The 23,299-nt window shown below is 34.9% G+C and overlaps 1 protein-coding gene across 1 annotated transcript; it reads right to left on the minus strand.

Annotated features, from left to right (window-relative positions):
* Positions 1 to 1,087: 1,087 nt before the first annotated feature.
* On the minus strand, positions 1,088 to 23,287 carry LOC123265836 (eIF-2-alpha kinase activator GCN1). The gene is made up of 9 exons (XM_044729762.1): positions 23,148 to 23,287; positions 22,965 to 23,067; positions 22,599 to 22,794; positions 12,427 to 15,007; positions 8,747 to 10,259; positions 5,807 to 8,026; positions 3,560 to 4,467; positions 1,600 to 1,821; positions 1,088 to 1,514 (listed from the first exon to the last, which is right to left on the minus strand). The coding sequence occupies exons 1-9, from the start codon at positions 23,211 to 23,213 to the stop codon at positions 1,386 to 1,388; spliced, it is 7,938 nt and encodes a 2,645-aa protein (XP_044585697.1). The 5' UTR covers positions 23,214 to 23,287; the 3' UTR covers positions 1,088 to 1,385.
* Between the last annotated feature and the right edge of the window lie 12 nt (positions 23,288 to 23,299).

Consider the following 23,299-nt stretch of genomic DNA (forward strand, 5'->3'; position numbering starts at 1 on the left):
TTCACAAGATACAAGATCATTTTTTAATTAATGATATTTTTAAAGATGTAAGCTCATCCCGACGTTACACTCTTCAAGAGCTTTCATTCGAGTATCCACATCAATTTTTGATATATTTTTCATATATAAATATATATAATATATATAAATATATGAAAAATTGATGTGGGTACTCAAATGAAAGGCCTTGATGAGTGTAATGTCGGAGTGAGCTTATATCTTTAAAAATGTCAGTAGTTCACAAGATACAAGGTCATTTTTTAATTATTGATATTTTTGAAGATATAAACTCATCCCGATGTTATACTCATCAAGAGCTTTCATTTGAGTACCCACATGCATTTTTATATATTTTTCATATATATATATATATATATATATATAAAATATATGAAAAATTGATGTGGGTACTCAAATGAAAGGTCTCAACGAGTGAAACGTCAGAGTGAGCTTATATCTTTAAAAATGTCAATAGTTCTCGAGATATAAAGTCATTTCTTAATTATGTAGCTAGAGGTAGAGCAGTTTTAATTTGACATCTAATTTAATATAAAAAAAAAATTTGTTAAAAATTTTGACATAAATTTAACAAATATTTTATTTTAAAAAATGAAGGACAACTAAAATAAAACTATTAAAAATTATCAAATCAAAACTATTTATTAATCTCGAGGCTCTAATATATATTTAATAATCGACATTACACTGATATTTAATTAATAATAATTAATAATTAAATTTATAAAACCCACTCCTCTAATAACTAATAATTTTTATATAAAAATCAAGAGTATAAAAATACAAAGACCTATTAAACAGAATAACTGATAACCAAACCCTTGGGATCATACCAAGGGCTTTAAATCCAATATATATCTTCTCTAGTTATTCAATATATATTCAATATTAAACATTTAATATACACTTTAAATGCATTTGTATAAATATATCAATTTATGTTAATAAAAAAAAAAAGTGAGACTTTTTAAAAAAAGCCTCATTAATTTTGAAGCTATTTTTTACAATAAATACAATCATAATTATAATTAAAATAATAATAATAATTGTTATAAGCATAATAAATTGAGGAGTGTGGTTTTTCTGTTTATATTTAAATAACTAATTCGTTTGCTGCGTAATTGTGACGCTAATGAATATTTAAATATGAACATTGCTAAAATTGTTTCAATATAGTTATAATTATTATTATCAATAGTAATTGTAGCTATAATAATTATTAATCTAAATAGTAATGATAATGACTTTAGGAAATACGGAAAAATGTTTAAATAATAAACTAAATTTGATAATATAACTGTATTTAATTTTTTATATTTATATTTTAGTCGGGATAAGCGAATGAGCCCCGAGGTTTGAAATAATTCTCACGTGAGTAAAGTATCGTCTAACTCCTCTATTTTTCCTTCTGGCTGGGACAACACTTTGCGCAAGACCTTGCTGACCACGTCGGAGAGAGACTCTCGAGCACCTGGATCCAGGAGGGCGATGCATCGCTGCAAGATAACGTAATACAAGGTTAGTAATTATTAAGATTAAGATTATTGATTAAAGGACTTATTTTTGGGGAAATTTACATACCTGATGTTCCTCGTCTCCGGTTTTTAGTCTCAGTACTGCAATTAGTGCTAATTCACTGTTTGCTTTTACGTAGCCGTTCTTTTCCTTGGTTCCATTAACAAGCATGGGCAGTAAAGATTTCAGTAAGTCCCCTGACATTTTTTCTGGTGGGATATTCCGGGCTAAGTGGATACAGACCCGGGCTAGTAATTGTTTTACTTCGTTGCTGATGTTGTTCATTGACTGAAAAATTAAACAAATTTTTTAATTAAAAATTTAATTTTTTCAAGTAGAAAAATAAGTTTTGAATTATGGTTTTAAGAATCTTTTTAAGTGATTAATATGAAAATTAATATATTAAAAATTTTATTGGGATGAGCTTATATCTTTAAAAATATCATAAATTGACAAAATTCGTTATAATTTCCTAATTATTGATAATTTTAAAGATATAAGCTCATTTTGATGTTACACTCATCAAGAGCTTTCATTTGAGTACCCACATGCATTTTTGATATATTTTTCATATATACATATATATAACATATATTTTAAAGATATAAGCTGATCCTGATGTTACACTCATCAAGAGCTTTCATTTGAGTACCCACATGCATTTTTGATATATTTTTCATCTATACATATACATAATATATATATAAATATGTAAAATATATGAAAAATTGATGTGGGTACTCAAATGAAAGGTCTTGATGAGTGCAACTTCGGGATGAGTTTATATCTTTCAATATGTCAGGAGTTAACAAGATACAAGGTAATTGCTTAATTATCAATATTTTTGAAGATGTAAGCTCATCCCAATATTACACTCATCAAGAGCTTTCATTTAAATACCCACATGACATTTTTATATATTTTATATGTATGATATTTGTGAAATATATAAATATATAAAACATATGAAAAATTGATGTGGGTACTCAAATGAAAGGTCTTGATGAGTGTAATATCGGAGTGAGCTTATATCTTTAAATATGCCAATAATTAAGAAATTACATTTTATTTTGTCAACTTATGAAATTTTGAAAGATATAAGCTCATCCCGATGTTACAGTCATCAAGAGTTTTCATTTGAGTACCCACATGCATTTTTTATATATTTTTCATATATACATATATATAAATATGTAAATATATAAATATATCAAAAATTGATGTGGGTACTCAAATAAAAGGTCTTGATGAGTGCAACTTCGGGATGAGTTTATATTTTTAAAAATGTCAATAGTTCACAAGATACAAGATCATTTCTTAATTATTGATATTTTTTAAGATACAAACTCATTTTGATGTTACACTCATCGAGACCTTTCATTTGAGTACCCACATCAATTTTTTTATATATCTTATATATATATAGTATTTGCGAAATATATAAATATATGAAATATATGACAAATTGATGTGGATACTTAAATGAAAGGTCTTGATGAGTGTAACATCGGGATGAGCTTATATCTTAAAAAATTACAATAATTAAAAAATAATGTTGTATTTTGTCACCTAATGATGTTATCAAAGATAAGCTCATCTTGATGTTACACTAATCGAAACCTTTCATTTGAGTACTCACATGCATTTACATATATTTTTCATATATACATATACATAATATATATAAATATATGAAATATATGAAAAAATGATGTGGGTACTCAAATGAAAGGTCTCGATGAGTCTAATGTCGGAGTGAGCTTATATCTTTAAAAATATCAATAGCTTACAAGATAAAAGGTAATTCCTTAATTGTCTATCTTGAGATAGAGCATTTTCAAATTTAGCCTAAATACTTATCACCATAAATTAACTATTGTTGAGAATTATTAGAAACTTTGAAAAGTTACAATTCCAAGTCAAGACTTTTCCAAATTTAATATAAATATAAATACACTAGCTACAAAATTTTGCTTATTAATAATATAGATAATCAATTTTAGATTTAAATTAATAAATAACTCACCCTGACAAATGGCGTAAGAATAGCCTGGGGAACAGGTAGTCCCTCGCTCATAAGATACTGGAACAAATATCCACAAGCTCTAATTCCATTCATAGTAATTTGAACCCTGTCAGCTTGTAAATAAGACAAAATAATCTTGCAAACTCGGTCTTGCTCCTTAGACCCATAAACAGTCGTGGGAGATTCTTTAAGAACGACGAACAAAGCGGTAGACCTTCCATGCCGCAATTGCCAGTCAGCGTTGACATCATGACTGAGCAAGTGTTCATTGCAAGCACTGGCAAATTGCTCCGGAGACAGCCAGCGCATCAGCGCTCCGTAGCACCCAGCCGCAGCATTCCTGGTGGCATCTTCCGAGTGTCCTAGCATCGAACTGAGTGATACAAACACTTGCTTCCTCATTACGTCAGTCATTTTATCTCCCGCGGGAGTGATCACTCCTCTCAGAGCTTGCAGCATCGTCTCGCGGATCGCAGGGTCGTCAGAGTTCTTAATCGCAGAGTGTAACTCTGCGAACAGAGGATCAGCTCGCGTGTGGATTACTATCAGGTTGCTGAGAGCGTAGGCTGCCTTCAGTCTCACTTGTCTGTTGCTGTCGTTCAGCGCTTTAAGGAAGGTCGTCTGCAATTGTGGCAAGAATTGCTTTAGCATCACTCCGACTTTTCCTAAAAGAATTGCCAGAGTCTCCAGCACTGCTGCTTTTACGCTCCAGTTGAATCTGTCTCCTAGGATTCGAATCAATGGACCCGTTATGTGGACCACGCTGGGTTGTAAAGCTGCTGCGCTGGTTAGCTTTATTACTTCACCGAGACCTTGAGCTGCTTGCTCTTTTGCTTCTGGCAAGCCGTTTAGAATCGCCTCTCGGAATATTGGGAGGATAGGAGTGATTCCTTTTGGTAAACAAAATCCTGGAATAAATTTTTTTTAATTAGTCTTTTTTTATTAAGAATTAAGAATTTTTTTTATATTAATAACTTTATTTCTTAGCTGAATAAAAATTTCCAAAAAATTTGAAGGAGATCTACGCAAAGTAGTCAAATTTTTAAAACTTCTTTAGTCATTATTAAGAAATGACCTTGTATCTTGTGAAATATTGACAGTTTTAAAGATATAAGGTCATCCCGATGTTACACTCATCGAGACCTTTCATTTGAGTACCCACATCAATTTTTCATATATATATATATATTATATATATATATATATATATATATATATATATATATATATATGAAAAATTGATTAGGGTACTCAAATGAAAGCTCTTGATGAGTGTAACATCGGGATGAGCTTATATCTTTAAAAATATTGTAAGTTGACAAAATACAATATAATTTCTTAATTATTGACATTTTTAAATATATAACCTCATCCTGATGTTACACTCATCGAAACCTTTAATTTGAGTACCCACATGCATTTTGATATATTTTCACATATACATATATCTAATATATATAAATATATGAAAAATTGATGTGGGTACTCAAATGAAAGGTCTCGATGAGTATAACATCAGGATGAGCTTATATCTTTGAAAATATGATAAGTTTACAAAATATAATATAGTTTCTTAATTATTGACATTTTTTAAAATATAAGCTCATCCCGATGTTACACTGATCAATATCTTTCATTTGAGTACCCACATCAATTTTTCATATATTTATATATATTATATATATGTAAATATGAAAAATATATCAAAAATGCTTGTGGGTATTCAAATGAAAGATCTCAATGAGTGTAATGTCGGAGTGAGCTTATATCTTTAAAAATTTCAATAGTTCACTAAATACAAGGTCATTTCTTAATTATTGATATTTTTAAAGATATAAGCTCATCCCGATGTTACACTCACCAAGACCTTTCATTTAAGTACCCACATCATTTTTTCATATATTTATATATATTATATATATATGTATGTGTGAAAAATATATCAATTATGCATGTGGGTACTCAAATGAAAGGTCTTGACGAGTGTAACATCGGGATGAGCTTATATCTTTAAAAATGTCAATAGTTAAGAAAGTACAATGCAAAAATCTTATTAATTAATTTAAAGATGTATAACAAAACATTATTTTTTTATAGACATCCTTTACACCAGTGAAATACTTGGATCTCCGTTTTAAAAATAAATTTTTTCAAATTTTAAATTAAACTTCTTAAATCGTCAATCTTAAATCATTAAAAAAAATTTTTAATTCCTCCAGTAAAGAAATAAAATAATAAAAAACTTACCTGGAAGCAATTCCTGTCCCTTAAGATCAGAAGCAGCAAACCTAACAGCCTGCCTAATATCCCCTAAATGCGCGATCTGCTGATCAGACTCCAAAGTCTTAGTAACAGCACTCAAAGCTTCCCAGCTCTTCTGCAAGACCTCCTTATCATCATCAGTAAACAAATGAATCAATCCCCTCAACAACTGCGGAACATACTGACTATAATCCGCTCTAGTATCCCTACAAAAAGCACAAAGCAGCGTAGCAGCTCCTCTCCTCCTCGAAGGATCCTCCGCCTTAGTAGCATCCATCAGCTGATCCATGACAGTCCTGACGCCCACTTCATCCGTCACAGAAAGCACCACAGCCTGACAATACTCCAGTTCCTGAGCTTCATTTTCCGACCCTTGCGCACTCGAAAGCGCCATTAGCAACGCCGGAAGAATTTTATGAAGATACCTAGTGAGCGCTTCTCCAGCCACACTTGCTAAAATCGACAGCGCCTTGGTGTTAACCGGCGCACTGGTCAGCTGTGGAACTAAATACGGCAAGACTACTCTTGATTTAATAGCCATCACCTGGCGAAGTCCATCAAGAGTGTTCTCAGCTTCCTGCGGGTCCGGAGAGTTAAGCTGGACCAGCATGAGCGGAAGAATATCATCCAGAGCTCTAGCTCCGACTGTTGAATGCAGACTATCAAAAGTTTTAGCCGCAGCTTGACGAACTTCCGGCAGAGGGTCGCTCAGCGCCTTGCGGACAGTCGGGACAAGACTGTTGACAAAGGTCAGGACCATGTCCTTGCTGGTACTGGCCATAATTTCCGACAATCCAATGCAAACACCTTGCCGCTGGTCCGGCTGGTCACTCAGCAGTCCTCGCTCCAAAATAGGAATTATCTCCGGCAAAACTCGCTCTCCTAATTTTCTGACCAAGTCTCCGAGCGTCCGGGCAGCGACTTGTCGCTTGTCGTAGCTAGTGCTGGCCAGACAGCCCAAAAGCAGACTGAAAAGCGTGGGCAGAATTTCTCTGAGTGTCCTTGGAGTGTTGGTCACCACAACCTTCCATACGTGAAGGGCAGCTTGTCTGACCATCAGTGCTACATCTGATCTGCCCATATAAAGGCCAGCTAAGACTCTGTTCCTCCGTTCCGCTCCTAGAGCGTTGATTATCGCGTGATGGGACTGCTCAGTTCCGAAATTATCATCCTCGCTGGCCGTTTCTGTGGACATTTTTCCCGAAACTCCGGAGATACGGTACAGCAAGTCTCCTAGGAGCTGGACAGAAGAGTACCGGATGCGCCAATTGTCATCAAAGAGCCCGCGCTCTAGCTCTGGAAGCAGTAACATTATTGCCGAGTCTGCGTAGAGAGTTACAATTCGCTGCCCAGCTCTTAAAGCAGTTTCGCGGACGTACTCGTTCTCGTCGGCGAGTGCTTTAAGGATTGGATTGATTATCTGCCCAATATAAGGAGTAAATTCCGTTGTGAAGGCATTGGGCATGTAAATGAACATCATTATGTATCCATCCTTAACATGCGGAGCAATGTCGGTTCTTTCTGCGGTGCTAATAATCTCAGGCATTAATTTATGCAATTTTTCTACTCCCAAACCGCGAACTACCTCGGAGAGACCTTGGGCAGCGCCTGACCGGTCAACGCTGCTGGTTTCTGAGGTTAGGGTCTGCATCAGCCAGGGGAGGAGATCTTCGAAGCTAGATTCGCCCATTCCGCGGACCATCGCGCCTAACGCTCGCGCTGAAACTGATCGTACTTCAGGGACAGGGTCTAGGAGACTCATTTTGAGGCCGGGGATTATGGTGGGCAGGTAGGGTGTTAGGTCCTTTTGGTCGGTGAGGGAATACATGTTTCCGATTATCTGAGCTGCCATTTTGCGGGTTTCGGTAGAGCGATCCATAAATGCGCGCTGGACTACGGGCATTATTAAGGCTAGGGAGGGCGCGTCGATGAAGTGCACGAATTGGGTGTCTAGGAGGGTTTGCAGGCACATTGCGGTCTTGCGGGATGGGTCTTGGAGCGCTTTTAGAAGCACGGGGACGATAGCTTGGATTTCGGGGTTTCGGATGACGCTTCCGATTACTTTGAGAGCTTCCGCGCCGGCTTCTTGGACTTTGGTGTGAGAGTCGCTTAGGACTTCTATTAGTTTGGGGACGATTGAGGGGAGACAGCTGCTTAGTTGCTTGGGGGCGCAGTATGCCATTGCTCCGAGAAGTTCAACGGATCCTGAAAACAAAAAATTTTATTTAAAGCTTTTGAATTTAAGGTTTTATTTTTTAATTAGAAATTTTATATTTTGTTTTAAAATTTTTTAATTGAAAATTTTAGTTAAAGCTTTTAAATTTAAAATTTTATTTTTTAATTAGAAATTTTATATATTGTTTTAAAATTTTATTAAAAATTTTACTTAAAGATTTTGAATTTAAGATTAAATTTTTTATTAGAAATTTCATATTTTGTTAGAAAATTTTACTTAAAGATTTTGAAATTAAAATTAAAATTTTTTATTAGAAATTTCATATTTTGTTTTAAAATTTTATAAAAAAATTTTTTAATTAAGAATTTTACTTAAAGCTTTTGAATTTAAAATTTAAATTTTTTAATAGAAATTTCATATTTTGTTTTAAAATTTTATCAGAAATTTTTTGATTAAGAATTTTACTTAAATTATTCTCTATAGCGAATATTTCTCTCTAGCGCTATTGCCAAATCTGTTTATTTATTCCGGCAAGTAATAAATACCAAAGTCATTTTATTGCTTAACTTTATTAAATAAGTAAAAATAATCAATTATTAAATTGTTTAAATTATTTTAAATTAAAATAAAGAATTTTGACGAACATTGGGAAGACAAAAATTTTAACATTATTTTCACTCATACGCTCGAACTTCTTCAAAAGACACTAATTTGCCTCCTTTCCAATCATAAATATAAATACACCATACCTGTCTTAGTCCTCCAAGAATCCTCTTCCAGCGCAGCAAGCAAGCTAGGCAGTACAAGCTTAACCCCATGCGCAGACAACTTGCTCATGACCACCCTGGCAGTGTCATCAGTCGCGGTTCTGACATACTGACTAGCGTCTCCAAAACACAGCAATAAATGCGGCAGCACATGAACAATATACGGCTCAAACAGTCTTCCCAACATAGTACAAAGCATTTCAAAGGCAAACAAAGCGCCCTCTCTGTGCCTATAATTCTTCTTATCCTGAATAGCGTTGGTAAGCTTGGTCATAATATCCAACTGCTTTAGTGCCAGGATTCCCATGCCTTTAATAATCCCCGCAAGCCCATAAGCTGCTCCCTTTCTCTCTCCATACTTATCAGACTTCAATAATTGGTCCATAAGATTATCCACAATTCTCGGCGCGTCCTCCTTTATCGACGGGACTAAATGCGGCAGACAATTAGCCACAGCTTCTTGAACCTGCTGCGAAGGAGTAGAGAGCGCTTTGATCAGTCTCATGACAATTGGCTTGATCCTGGGGTCATCTTTGTCCAAGTGTCTAGCAAGAGACCCCATAAGAATAACAACAGACTGCTTAATCGCGTCAAAGCTTCCAATCTTTGGCGCTTTGTCCATAAAGTCTTCAAAAACAGGCAACAGAGAAGTGATATTGTCCTTCCCGTGATGATCCACAGCCGCGAGGGCAGCAGTGAGCATTTCCTGGCGCACTGACGGGTTTCTATCACCTAGACCCGTTGAAACAAAGAACTGGATTAATAAATTAATTGTATCAGCCGTCAACAGAGGCGCTAGTTGCGCCAAAGCAAGAGCAACTCCGCGTCTAGGTCCCCAAATGTCAACAGGCTGCTCAACAACTCGGCCAAAGTCGTTCATCTTCGGCGGAATCATCGCCAATTTTTCCCTATACAGCTTCAACAAACTCTCCAGTATCTCCGGAACTAGGTGCGTGTTATCCGTAAGCAAATACGCAAGCGCATGCGCAGTAGACTGCTGGACAGCTTCTACCGGATGAGCGACATCTTGGATCAAACTTTCGCATAAAATCTCGCCATTTGCTGTAAACTCAGCCTGGTCCCAAATCTCCGAAGCTAGAACTTTATTCTCATCAGCAATGTCAAACTTTGCGATCCAAATCCTGCGAGTTAGTCTCCAATATTGCTCGTAGTCGGAATCTTCAGTCGGGAAGTTATCATGGACTATCATCAGCGCTCTAAGCGCCGCATCGCGGACTGCCGCTAAAGGATTCTCCAGTGCGCCGATGAAAGAGTTTATTTCTTCGGAGCTAGTCTCTGCTGCCCCTAGAGAGCCGTCTCCAGAGTAAGCGACGTCCAGGAACGTAGCTACTGCATGCGACTGGACGCGACCAGTTGTTGAGCTCATCAACTCGATCAACAAGTCCAGCATCTCCTTTCTTGGAAGAAACTTAGGATGTCTTAAATCCTGGCTATTATCAAGATCTCCTCGCTGCTTAGCGTGCTCCTGGATCACCTGGATAGAAAATAAATTAAATGAGGTAGTAGTTGTCTTAAGTCGTTAAAAATTAATCAGCTTAAAGTCAATGTCAATAAAACGGTGTATATAATTTTTCTGCCCTCCAGGCGGAAAGTGGCAACTTTCGGCCCGCTGCGCTAAACGAAATTGCCGCTTTCCGCCTCTGTCGGACAGAAAAATAGTATACAAACCTATGGCAGGAAAATAATAAATATCTCAGATCACATATATGTCGACCTCGGCTTCGCCTCGGGCAACATATATGTGTTCTGAGACATTTCTCATTTTCTTGCCACAGGTGTGTAATATACTATTACATGATTTGAAAATTAAAAATGTTAGAGATAGCTGTATAATTATAATTAATGATTGTCAAATTCAGTATGCAAAAGTAACAAAATATTTAGGTATATTCATTGATAATAATCTCAACTTCAATTCAAATGCTGATTACGTATTTAAGAAAATTGCAATAAAATTAGTGTTAAAAGATTACAGTGTTCAGTAAGTGCGTTTACGAAAATAATAGTTTATAACACAATAGTTCTTCCATACTTGGAGTATTGCAATACCATCACGCTAAACTATTCAGAAGAACTAAGGTAAAGTATCCAGTACTTGAACAGACTTTTTGAAATGTTATAATACAAAATCCGTAAATTTATTATGAGTAATATGCGCATATTATAATTATTCAATGATACAGTAATTGATTTCTGTAAGTTTTTTTCAATTATAAATCAAAACAATTATATTTTTATTAACTTAAAAGTTGACATGTCGAGAATCGCCGATAGATGCTATTTTTTTCATGAAAAAGTACTAAATCGTAAACCGAACAATCAGTCAAAAAAACGGTATATCATCATTTTAAGTAAAAGAAATTGTACCATTTAATGAAATAGTCATTTCCAAATAACATATATTTTTTGCAAAGACATAAACTATAATTTTTATATTAAATTTTAGCGTTCAACTATACCTCGAAATTTTCAAAGCGGTACCCATAACCTGAACAGGCTGGGGCCGTATAATTTCAACAGCACTATAACCTCTAATAGGTTTATAGACTAGTGATCAGCATTGTCATTTGTATTAATTACTGCAATTTAAATAAATTTTATAACTAAAAATTAGTGTAGTTAAAAATTATTGAACGTTTTGAATTGTTTTGATTTATAATTGAAAATTTGCTTTGCCATTCATTAAAAATGTAATTAAAAAATTGAATACAAATATTTATCATTTTTAAATGAACATATTAAATATTGACAGTATTATTTTTAATATTATTCAATAATATGTTATATTTCTTTAGATATTTCAATAAAACGTTGAAAATTTTTGGTGCGCCTATTGCCATATATTTTATTAGTTCAACTACTGCTCCTGGAGTGTTCAACTACTGCAGCTAGTCAGAATTGATTGTTCAACAACTACTCCTTTGATAGTCTATTTTAAAAACGTTGTCAAAATATAAATAATCAATTATCTTTGTTATTTTGCGCTTCAATCAATTTAAAATTGTTGATTATTTCATGAAAATCACTAATTTGAACTAATAATTACATCTTTATATATTAAAAGTAGGGTCAAATAAGTTTTACTTTGAAGCCTGTTAAACTTCTGGGTACTTTACCTTATTGAATAAACTTCAAAAACAACAAAATGTCGCGATGAGGGCTATATTAGGAGTAAGTAGATATACAAGTTTGAAAGTTATGCTAGAGACCTTATAAGTTGGATGTCAATCAGACGAAAATTGTTTTATAACACGTGTATATTTATACACAAACTAAAAAACAGTCTTTGTCCAGATTACTCAAAAAACGAATTAGAGATAAATGATGGACACTATAATACTATAAATAATGATAAATTGAAAATTATAAGAACTAGAACACGTACTGCTCAAATCAATAATATATAGAGGCTTTAAATGGTACAATTTCCGGACTTGAAAGTGAAATCACTAGTGAAAATAGAATGAATATATTCAAAATTTTACTACGAAAATATCTAAAAAGTAATATTGATATGTTTAATAAAATAGATAAAAAATGATAAATGTAAGTGTATATATGATATGATTTGTAAATAAGAACAGCTAAAAGCTAATGTACTTAATTACAATTAAATAAATTATTTATTTAGATCTAATTACCTGGAGCCCCTGGGTGATCATGGCCTCGTCTTTCCAGCTCAGCAAAGTATGTCCAACAAACGGGAAGCAGTAGCAGAACCCTGGAGCATTAAACAGCAACTTTTGCTTCACAGTAGCCCCATGAACTGCTGCAAGCGTCCTCTGGACGGCTTTTTCAAGCTCCTCTTCCTCCCAAGCAGGGTCCAGGTCACACTGAGGCTGCTGCTGCCTCAAAGTAACATGCCCCACTAAATCCTTCAACGTCCTATTCTTCGGAGACACCAATTCAATAATTTTCTGCAACTCCAAGTAAACCTGCGCCACCGTGGGAGCTGCTAGAGGCGAAGAAAGATTCTTCAGCAGCATTGGGATCAGTTTACAAAAATACAAAGACAATTCTTTAGGATTTCCACGACTTAAAGCGTTAATCATCGAGACAGTGCGCGTTATTTTGTCAAACAAACCCTTAAGGCGGTTTCTAATCGCGTTTTCTTTAGCAGTCTGCGCCTTTAAAGCTTCCTCTTGCTTCGGAGTAAGCTTCTGTTCTTTAATCTTCCCTTCGCGTTTTCGCTTTTCATACAACTCTCTCCTAAGTTGCTGCTCCTCTAATTGTTCTTTAAAAGAATAAACCTTGCTTTCACGCTTCATATTCATCGAATTCAAGATATCATCATCATCATTCCCCGGAAGAACGCTTTTATCATAAAGCTCGCCCTCTGGCGTTAAATAAGTAAAGTACTCGTCTTTAGTAACCTTCAAAATTTCTTCATCACTTAAATAATCCGTCACTTCATTCATCATCTCTTCTAACAAGACCTCAGGGGAAAGAGAGACAATTGTAGCGACTGCATTTTCATACGCAGCACTAGGCTGGTAACTGTGAACAAAAGTTTCTTGAATTTTAAAAAAATTATATCTAAAAAACCTCTCGAGGGACAGTCCAAAATTGCTACAGATCTTAAGCCACAATTTTGGAACTGCTTTACCGACCGTCGGATGGTGAGCGGGGATCAGAGCATCAAAGACCAGCTGATAAACCAGCTCCCCGAACAGAAAACTAGAGGAACAAATAGCCATTAGACCATCAGCCAAGCAACGACCATTAACCTCATTGTTCTCTTTATTATCTTCAACAAAGTTATTAAACTCTTTAATTAGTGCCCTGCAAGGCTCATAGGTGCTCAGCCCAGTGAGCACCTTCTTAAGAATTTCCGCACAGCGCCGCCTGGTGCCGGAATTAGGAGCTACCACGCAAACTACCAAGGCTCTGTGAATGCCACTATAGGTAAAGTCGATACTTATCAATTCACAGAGTTGCATTATATGGTAAAGATTGTCATCGCTGCAAGTAGATAAAAATTTATCAGAAAAAAATACTTGCTCGTCAATTGCAGACCAAAAAACGAGGTTCGTATTGTAGTCGTCTAAACCGGCGGTAATTATTTGAAACAGCAAGTAAGAAGCGACGAGTCCTTCTGTGACTGCTGAAGCTTGCGTGGATTGTTGGGACGCGCGAGTAATTGCTTGGGTTAATATAGGGGTCACTGTATCCGCGTGTAAGGTTATCGGGAGGGTAAACAGGAGTTTTATATAAGCAGTGCGAAGCCCAGTGGTGGACGTCTTGGCGTTCATTGCTTTTTTGAAAGTTTCGATAATATTCTTAAGAACTTCTCCGGAGAATTCTTGACACCAGAGGCTCATCATCTCCAGAGCGTGGATCAGAGTCTTTTCGTGGACTTCAGTTTCCAGGACTTTTATAAAATGACCACAGGCGACTTCAGTGACTTTTTGAATGTTATTTCCAGCTGCGTTGAAGCTTAAATTCCCTGCGCCGGTTAAGACGGAAATTTTGTGAGTCGCTACGGTTAACTTACCCTCCGAGCCGTGGAAAATTGCGAATAATAAGGACAGAAGCTTCTCCAGAGCTTCTGGGTCAGAGCACTGGAGCGCTAAACGACGGCAAGCATCAGCGGCTGAGTCACGGACTGAATCTTCCTTGGAGTGCAAGTTTGCGAACAGGCCTTTGGAGATGTCCTCGCAGTAGCGACTCAGGTCAAGGCTCAGGCCGGTTAAAATGTGACCGACTGAGTCGATTATTATCTCTGGGTTGCGCAGCATCGCTTTCTGCAGCGCTGGGAGCAGCTGGTTCTTGAAATCTTCGTGGGTAAGTCGCCGTAAAAAAGGCGCTGCGGAGTCTACTGTGAAGAGATCTGGCTTTTTCTTGCAGCTTATTGCGAGCTTTATGAACCCTTCGAGAATGCTGTTCTTAAATGGGTCGATTAAATCGTCTTTTTTTTGAGAGACCAAGTGTTTAATTAGCAAGCTTGAGAGGACTATCACTCCGTTGCTAGGTTCCATTTTTGATAGGTGGGTAATGTAGATTTTTTCGGAGTTTTTTGTCGAGTTCCAAAGCTGCGTTAGCATTGAGTAGACTTTTTTAGAGAGAGAAGGGTTGGCGCTTGCAACAGCTGCTACGCTTAAGCTTGCCTGAGCTTCGATGAGTTTTTGACACTCGCTGTGGGTTGATAAGTCTTCTGGGATCGCGGTGATTACTAAAGTTGTCCATTTTAAGACCAGGTACGCTGTTAAGGATGTACTGAACCTGGAAATATTTATTTTTTTTAAGAATATAATTAATTTAAAAAATTATGTAATAAATTGTAAAAAAATATTTTTTTTTCAAATTGTACTTGTAAGTTTTTTTATAATTTAGTTTTTTAAAAAAATAAAAAAATTGACGTTTTTTTATTTCATGAAAACTTGGCAGATATTTAATCTATATTAAGAGAATAAGCGAAATTTTGTGGCTAGTGTATTAATATGATAAAATTGGTTATTTTTGGGAAATTTAATGTCATTGCAAAGGGCTTAACTAAAATTTGTGTCTTTTCAAGGTTTCATGTCATTCTCACCGATAGGCAATTTATTATGAAAAGTATTTGGGCCGCATTCGGAAATATCTCTAGATACATAATTAAGAAATGACCTTGTATCTCGTGAACTATAGACATTTTTTAAGATATAAGCTCATTGAGACCTTTCATTTGAGTACCCACATCAATTTTTTACATATTTTATATATTTTTATATATATATATATATATATATATATATATATATATATATATATATATATATGTATGTATTTATATATATATATATATATGTCGGAGAATAAAGTACAGCGAAGTATTTTCTGTCAAAGTGATGAGAATATTCTTTAGGATATTTCTATTTTTAGTAATTTTAAGAAATGTACTATTACTTTAATATTTTGTAAAATAAGTTTTAACGAAATTGTTTTATTGCGGTAGGCTTAGGCCTAGGTAGGCACATGGTGGTCAACGTAGTCGGGATCCCAGGACGATAGAGGTATCATAAAATTAATATGGAAAAGAGAAATATGCAGCAGGCAGACTATTTGAGAATAGTTGGGGAAAAGACAGTCTTGATTTGGAATTGAGATTGAACGGACGTCCTGGTGATCGCGAATTCGTTATTTCCTAAGTCTCGGTCTATCGCAAGATATTTATAATTTTGTTAGCATTCTAAGTTAAATTAATCTTGTACGAGTTTACCTACTCATTCTTGATAATTGATCTTATTGTAATTGGGAATATTAATTAATTGTAATAATAAAAATGGGTAAATCACAAAATGCTGAACCTCTAACAAAAGATCCTGCCTCTCCGACATCAGAAGTGGGATCGTCTCCATCTGGTCCAGCACCTGATCAGTGGAGTACATTTTTCGAGTTTATGAAGAATTTTTTACCAAACCCGTCTTCGACAAGGAACAACGTTATTTTACCGCGGTTTAATCCAGAGAGTGCGGGATCGGATCCTGTTGCATGGTGTTCAGCTACGGAATTGTGCCTGTCAGAAAACCCTCTTCAAGGGAGTGGGTTGATATCTGCGCTTAGTAAAGCCTTGGAAGGCTCAGCGGCTCAGTGGCTATCTCAAGCAGCAATTCCGGGTATACAGTGGCCACAGTTAAAAGAACTTTTTGTGTCACGTTTTGGTGGACAAGAAACTGCGACAGCGGTCGTGCTGAAAATCCACCAAGAGTTACCAACCAAGGATGAAAGTGTCGGCGCATTCGGCATTCGACTTCGATCATCGCTGAAGGCCCGCTGGAGGTCTCTAACGGTCGACGAAATTATTAATGCAGTTGTGCTTGCACGATTGACTCACATCGACAATCGGGTGGAGCGCGTAGCATTAACTACCGACATCAAAACAGAAGCCGAATTTTTGAGTGAAATGCGAGGCTTTTCCTACACCCGAAAAAGACCAGCATCAGCTTCAGACTCATCTATATCGGATTCGAAGCGTTTCAAGCCAGTGGTATCAGCAAAGTGCCATTTTGTGGGGAAATAGGTCACAAGAAGTTTGAGTGTCCTAAACTTAAGAAGAAACACGTAGAGCAAAGCAGTAACTATCGTGGCAGCCAAGGATCACCCTCGTCATCGCGTCCTGTGACGTGTTTCAAGTGCGGAGCAGCTGGTCATATTGCGCCAAACTGTACGGCTTCAGGCAGCGGTCGTAGTGGCCCAGGAAACAACAAGGACAACGGTGGCGTCGAACGTCGTGTAAATCTGTGCACAGTAGCAGCTCCTACGGGTATTCTGAACCATCTTGGTGAGTCGTTTCCATATTGTTTTGATTCGGGAGCGGAATGCTCACTAATAAAAGAATCGATTGCTCTTAAGTTTTCGGGAAGAAAGAGCCAATGAATTAATAATTTTAAAGGGTATCGGAAATGTTGTAGTAAATTGTAATATGCAAATTTTATCTACTGTAGTTATGGATTCGTTTACATTAGAGATTCTTTTTCACGTTGTCTTGGATGAATATTTAAGCGAGAATATTTTTCAAGTTCGAGAAATTTTAAGCTTGGGTTTTGAAGTAAATATTTCCCAACACAGTTTTAATATCTGTAAATCTAAAGTTATAAATGAATGTAGTAAAGTTGAAATTATAAATTTTGATAGCGTAGATACTGATGTTGATAAAAACGATAAAATAAGATTAGTTTCAATATTAAAAGAATATGAAAGCTCTTTTATCACGGGCTTTCCTCGTACTCACGTTAACAGTGGTGAACTTGAAATACGTTTAATTGATCCGAGCATTACGGTACAAAGAAGACCATATAGACTTAGTGTGGAAGAGAGACAAATAGTTAGAAAAAGAATTAATGAATTGCTTGAAGCGAATGTTATTCGCCCTAGTAATTCACCGTTTGCTAGCCCTATTTTACTAGATAAAAAAAGATGGATCAGACCGCTTATGCGTTGATTATCGTGAATTAAATAAAAACACAATAGCAGATAAATTTCCTTTGCCACTTATTTTAGATCAAATACCGAGACTTAGAAAAGCTAAATTTTATATCAGTTTAGATATGGCCAGCGGTTTCCATCAGATTCCCATACATCCAGAATCTATAGAACGTACGGCATTTGTCACTCCTGATGGCCAATTTGAATTTTTAACAATGCCATTTGGGCTTAAAAATGCTCCTTCTGTTTTTCAAAGAGCAATTTTAAAAGCATTAGGTGAGCTCGCGTACACTTTCGTTGTAGTTTACCTAGACGATGTATTAGTAATTGCGGATACAATAGAGGAAGCGTTTGAAAGACTTCGAATGGTATTAAAAATTCTCATAGATGCGGGATTCTCATTTAATTTTTCAAAATGTTCTTTTCTTAAAACATCTGTTTTATATCTTGGGTATGAAATTAAAGACGGAGAAGTTCGTCCAAACCCTCGTAAAATAAATTCTTTAACAATGTTACCCGCTCCTCGGACTGTTACTCAGCTTAGACAGTTTATTGGCCTTGCGTCTTACTTTCGACGATTTGTCCCTAAATTTTCACAAATTATGAAACCATTATATGCACTCACCTCAGGTAAAAATATATTGAGTGGACTGAGGCACATGAAAATGCTCGACAAGAAGTAATTCATATTTTAACCAATGAACCCGTCTTAATAATTTTTGACCCGGATTATCCCATAGAATTGCATACCGATGCTAGTTCCGATGGGTACGGAGCAATACTCATGCATAAAGTAGACGGTAAAGATAAAGTTATTGAATATTTTAGTAAAGAACAAGCCCAGCCGAGTCCAGGTATCATTCTTACGAATTGGAAACTATGGCTGTTGTCAAATCAATAAAACACTTTCGGCATTACTTGCATGGACGGCAGTTTACTGTTGTGACGGATTGCAACTCTTTAAAGTCCTCCCAAAATAAGATTGACCTTAACGATAGAGTACATAGATGGTGGGCTTATTTACAGGCTTTTCAATTCGATATAGTTTATAGAGAAGGCAAACGCATGGCTCATGCGGATTTCTTCTCTCGAAATCCTCTGCCTGATTTGTCAAAACAAGTTAATAAAATTGAAGAGAAACGTGTAAAACTCGCGGAAATATCAGTTGATTGGCTCCTTGCCGAACAACGGCGTGATTCGGAAATTTCGGAAATAGTCACCAAATTACAAAATGGTGAGCTATCGGAAGACCTTTCAAAATCTTACGAAATTAAAGCCGGTACGCTTTATCGAAAAGTACAAAGAAAAGGTGAAACCTTCTGTTTGCCGATTGTACCTAGAGCTTTTCGGTGGTCCGTTATTAACCACGTACATGAGTCTGTGATGCACTTAGGTTGGGATAAAACACTTGATAAGGTCTATGAGTATTACTGGTTTGAGGGTATGTCCAAGTATGTACGTAAATTTGTTGAAAATTGTATTACTTGTAAGCTCTCTAAAAACTCACTCAGGTAAAATTCAAGCTGAATTACATCCCATTCCTAAGACCCGCATACCTTGGCATACTGTGCATATAGATATTACAGGTAAATTGAGTGGTAAGAATAATACCAAAGAATATGTTATTGTTATTGTAGACGGCTTTTACCAAATACGTTTATCTATATCATACTCGCAAAATTGACTGTAATAGTGTTATTAAAGCCTTAAAGGCTGCAATATTTGTATTTGGGGTCCCCGCTCGAGTGATTGCCGATCAAGGTAGATGTTTTACGGGGAAAGACTTTAAAAACTTTTGTAAATCCTTGAATATTATTTCACATTTAATAGCTACAGGTACCAGTAGGGCAAATGGTCAGGTAGAACGAGTAATGAGTACGTTGAAAAATATGTTCACTGCTGTTGAGTCTAATAATCGCCCATGGCAAGAGGCCATCGGTGAAGTTCAGTTAGCTTTAAATTCAACCGTGAATCGTATTACTAAGTCTAGTGCGCTAGAATTATTAATTGGTAAAAAGGCAAGACCTTATGGATTGTTAATAGATGACAACGAAGAAGAAATTAATATCTCTAATGTAAGACAACGAGCGATTGATAGTATAGAAGAGAATGCAACGTATGAGAAAATTAGATTCAATAAAAATAAAGCTAAAGTCAATAGATTTAAGATAGGAGATCATGTTTTGATTGAAAATGAAGAACGTAATCAGACGAAGCTTGATAGAAAATTCAGAGGTCCATTTGTAGTAACAGAATTACTTGATAATGATAGGTACAAACTAAAATCATTGAATAATAATAGAAGTTTTAAGTATAGTCATGATAAGTTGAGGGAAATGCCTGAGAATTATGTTCCTATTGAGTTGGATGTCTGCTCGGACAATGAAAGTTGTGCCGAAAAGACTGCTGGTGATAGTTCTGAAACAGGGACTACAGTTGAAGTAGAGACCACCAATGACACGGAGCACTGATGGCTGCAGGTCGAGGCCTGAGTTATTTTGTATTTTCGCACATGCATCAGTGTGTAGTCGCAACTGCAAACTAAATTAGTGGCTAATGTTAGTTTGATCAGGGCGCGATGGGCAGCTGATGATGTGGCGGGCAGGTAGTTGTGGCAACTACAGAATGTGTTTGGTACTGTATGTGGCATACAGGGTAGCCTAGAGATAGTGCGAATGTCTATTGGTGGTGCTCAATGAAGTATTTAATTATTAAACGATAAGGAATAACGATTGATGGCTTTTCTATCTCTTGCATACTATGCGATAACTTTCTTGTATAATAAATAATTAGTAGATTTCTGTTATTGGGGAGGACTTCTGAATCTTTCTATGGATGTTACCTATTGTAAAATGTTTTACTATAAGAGAAGTCAATTGAGACCAAAAATTAATACCAATGTAACTGAACCATCTTGATGCACCCGAGGACGTGTGATTGTCAGAATGGCCGTGTCGGAGAATAAAGTACAGCGAAGTATTTTCTGTCAAAGTGATGAGAATATTCTTTAGGATATTTCTATTTTTAGTAATTTTAAGAAATGTACTATTACTTTAATATTTTGTAAAATAAGTTTTAATGAAATTGTTTTATTGCGGTAGGCTTAGGCCTAGGTAGGCACATGGTGGTCAACGTAGTCGGGATCCCAGGACGATAGAGGTATCATAAAATTAATATGGAAAAGAGAAATATGCAGCAGGCAGACTATTTGAGAATAGTTGGGGAAAAGACAGTCTTGATTTGGAATTGAGATTGAACGGACATCCTGGTGATCGCGAATTCGTTATTTCCTAAGTCTCGGTCTATCGCAAGATATTTATAATTTTGTTAGCATTCTAAGTTAAATTAATCTTGTACGAGTTTACCTACTCATTCTTGATAATTGATCTTATTGTAATTGGGAATATTAATTAATTGTAATAATAAAAATGGGTAAATCACAAAATGCTGAACCTCTAACAAGAGATCCTGCCTCTCCGACATATATATATATATATATATATTAGAGTGTGCCAAAATGTAACTACCGTGGAGAACCTTTTAAAATTGGAATTTTGAGTTCCGCTTTCAACAGGGACTGCGTTTAGGCATTTCCTGATATATTTTGGTGTGAGACGATGTATTTGATTTTCATAGAATTTTTTAACAGAAGCTTAGTTTGAGCATTTCCGGTGAAAATTCAAAATTTGGCCGGAAGTGCCTAATTAAATCTCCTGTTAAAAATCCTATAAATAATCAAATGAATCCTCTCACCCCGACATATCTCAGGAAATGCCCAAACACAGCTGCTGTTAAAAGTAGAACTCAAAATTCCAATTTTAAAAGGTTCTCCACGGAAGTTACATTTTGGCACACCCTAATATATATATATATATATATGAAAAATATATCAAAAATTCATGTAGGTACTCAAATGAAAGGTCTCGATGAGTGTAACATCGAAATGAGTTTATATTTTAAAAAATGTCAATAATTAAGAAATGACCTTATAACTTGTCAACTATTGACATTTTTAAAGATATAAGCTCATTTCCACGTTACACTCATCGAGACCTTTAATTTGAGTACCTACATCAATTTTTCATATATTTTATATATTTATATATATTACATATATGTTTATATGAAAAATTATCAAAAATGCATGTGGGTACTCAAATGAAAGCTCTTGATAAGTTTAATATCAAAATGAGTTTATAACTAGAAAAATGTCAATAATTAAGAAATGACCTTGTATCTTGTCAACTATTGACATTTTTAAAGATATAAGCTCATTCTGATGTTACACTCATCGAGACCTTTCATTTGAGTACCCACATTAATTTTTAATATATTTATACATATTATATATATGTATCTATGAAAAATATATCAAAAATGCATGTGGGTACTCAAATGAAAGCTCTTGATGAGCTTATATCTTTAAAACTGTCAATATTTAAGAAAGTACAGTGCAATTTAACAAAAGTCATTATTTAATAAAGCAAAATTCTATTTATATTTAGAGTTTACAAATCACGGCAGTCACGTAGTGACTGCAAGGTTGTTAGTAATTTTTTAAATTATCATAACTAAATTTTGGAAAAAAATATGAGAAAAAAAAATTGAAATTTAAAAAAATTATAAATGCAATTTTTTAAAAAATGATTTTAAAAAAAATTCTCAAGTTACTTAACTTTAATTTCAATATCACAAAAATTAAATTATATAATTTTTTGCTACTGGAAATTTTTTTACTCCACATATGGAGACTCAATTTTAATACTTGGTATTAAAAATATAAATAAAATTTATCTAGTAAAAAAAATCATAAAAATAGTCAATAAAAAAATGCACTATCTTGATTAAAAATTACTAAAGAATTGTTTATAATAATAATAATAATATTAAAAAATAAATTAATATTTACGTTGGAACAACATTCTGGTGCCAAGTAGCCTGCTCGGTGATAACAGCAGTCATATATTTAACTCCATGAATATTCTGGTGCTTCAACAACTCGGCAATCAAATTTCTGACGTAATAGTGAGACTTGTTGTCTTTGTACCGGTGGAGAGTACTCGCGACAACTTTGCAAATTCCATTGACAATTTTTTCATTGATGCCTGGTGAAATAAAAACATGTATCAATATTTATTTAATTAAATTAAAAATAACTAAATTTTTTTTTTAATTTTATTAATAGTGTCTGGAAAAATTAATCTCAGCTGTAAGTAAATAATGTTGATATTAAATATTATTATTATTATTATTGATAGTAAATAAGAGCAAGTACCTGGATTTGACAAGACATCGATGACATTTTGTATAACCTCATTTCGTTCCTTTAAACTTGAAGTTTGAACTCGGTTCGGTAGATCTTTAAGCGCTTTCAATAACTGAAATAATTTTTTTAATAAATATTTTTATTATAATAGATTAATATTTAATAAAATTAAATTCCACGTGACAAACTTACCTCAGCATCCGCCATATTTTCAGATAGACCGGGACACATTGCAATTGTCACCAACTTCATTGTCATTACTTGCCCGGGATTGTCTGAAGTTGCTCACAAAAGTTGTAGAAATTTTTTTAAATCCTCCATTTTGTTTTTAATGGCAATAAAAA

This window comes from Cotesia glomerata, linkage group LG5 (assembly GCF_020080835.1).
Source record: "Cotesia glomerata isolate CgM1 linkage group LG5, MPM_Cglom_v2.3, whole genome shotgun sequence".
NCBI classification, from domain to species: Eukaryota; Metazoa; Arthropoda; class Insecta; order Hymenoptera; family Braconidae; genus Cotesia; species Cotesia glomerata.

What these genes read in the sequence shown, in the direction of transcription:
- LOC123265836 (XM_044729762.1), bottom strand. Translation starts at nt 23,213, where the DNA reads ATGACAATGAAGTTGGTGACAATTGCAATGTGTCCCGGTCTATCTGAA. An exon ending in CGATGTCTTGTCAAATCCAG is followed by an intron (nt 22,795 to 22,964) that starts GTACTTGCTCTT and finishes TTATTTCACCAG; the next exon opens with GCATCAATGAAAAAATTGTC. An exon ending in TGATCACCCAGGGGCTCCAG is followed by an intron (nt 10,260 to 12,426) that starts GTAATTAGATCT and finishes TTTTCTATCCAG; the next exon opens with GTGATCCAGGAGCACGCTAA.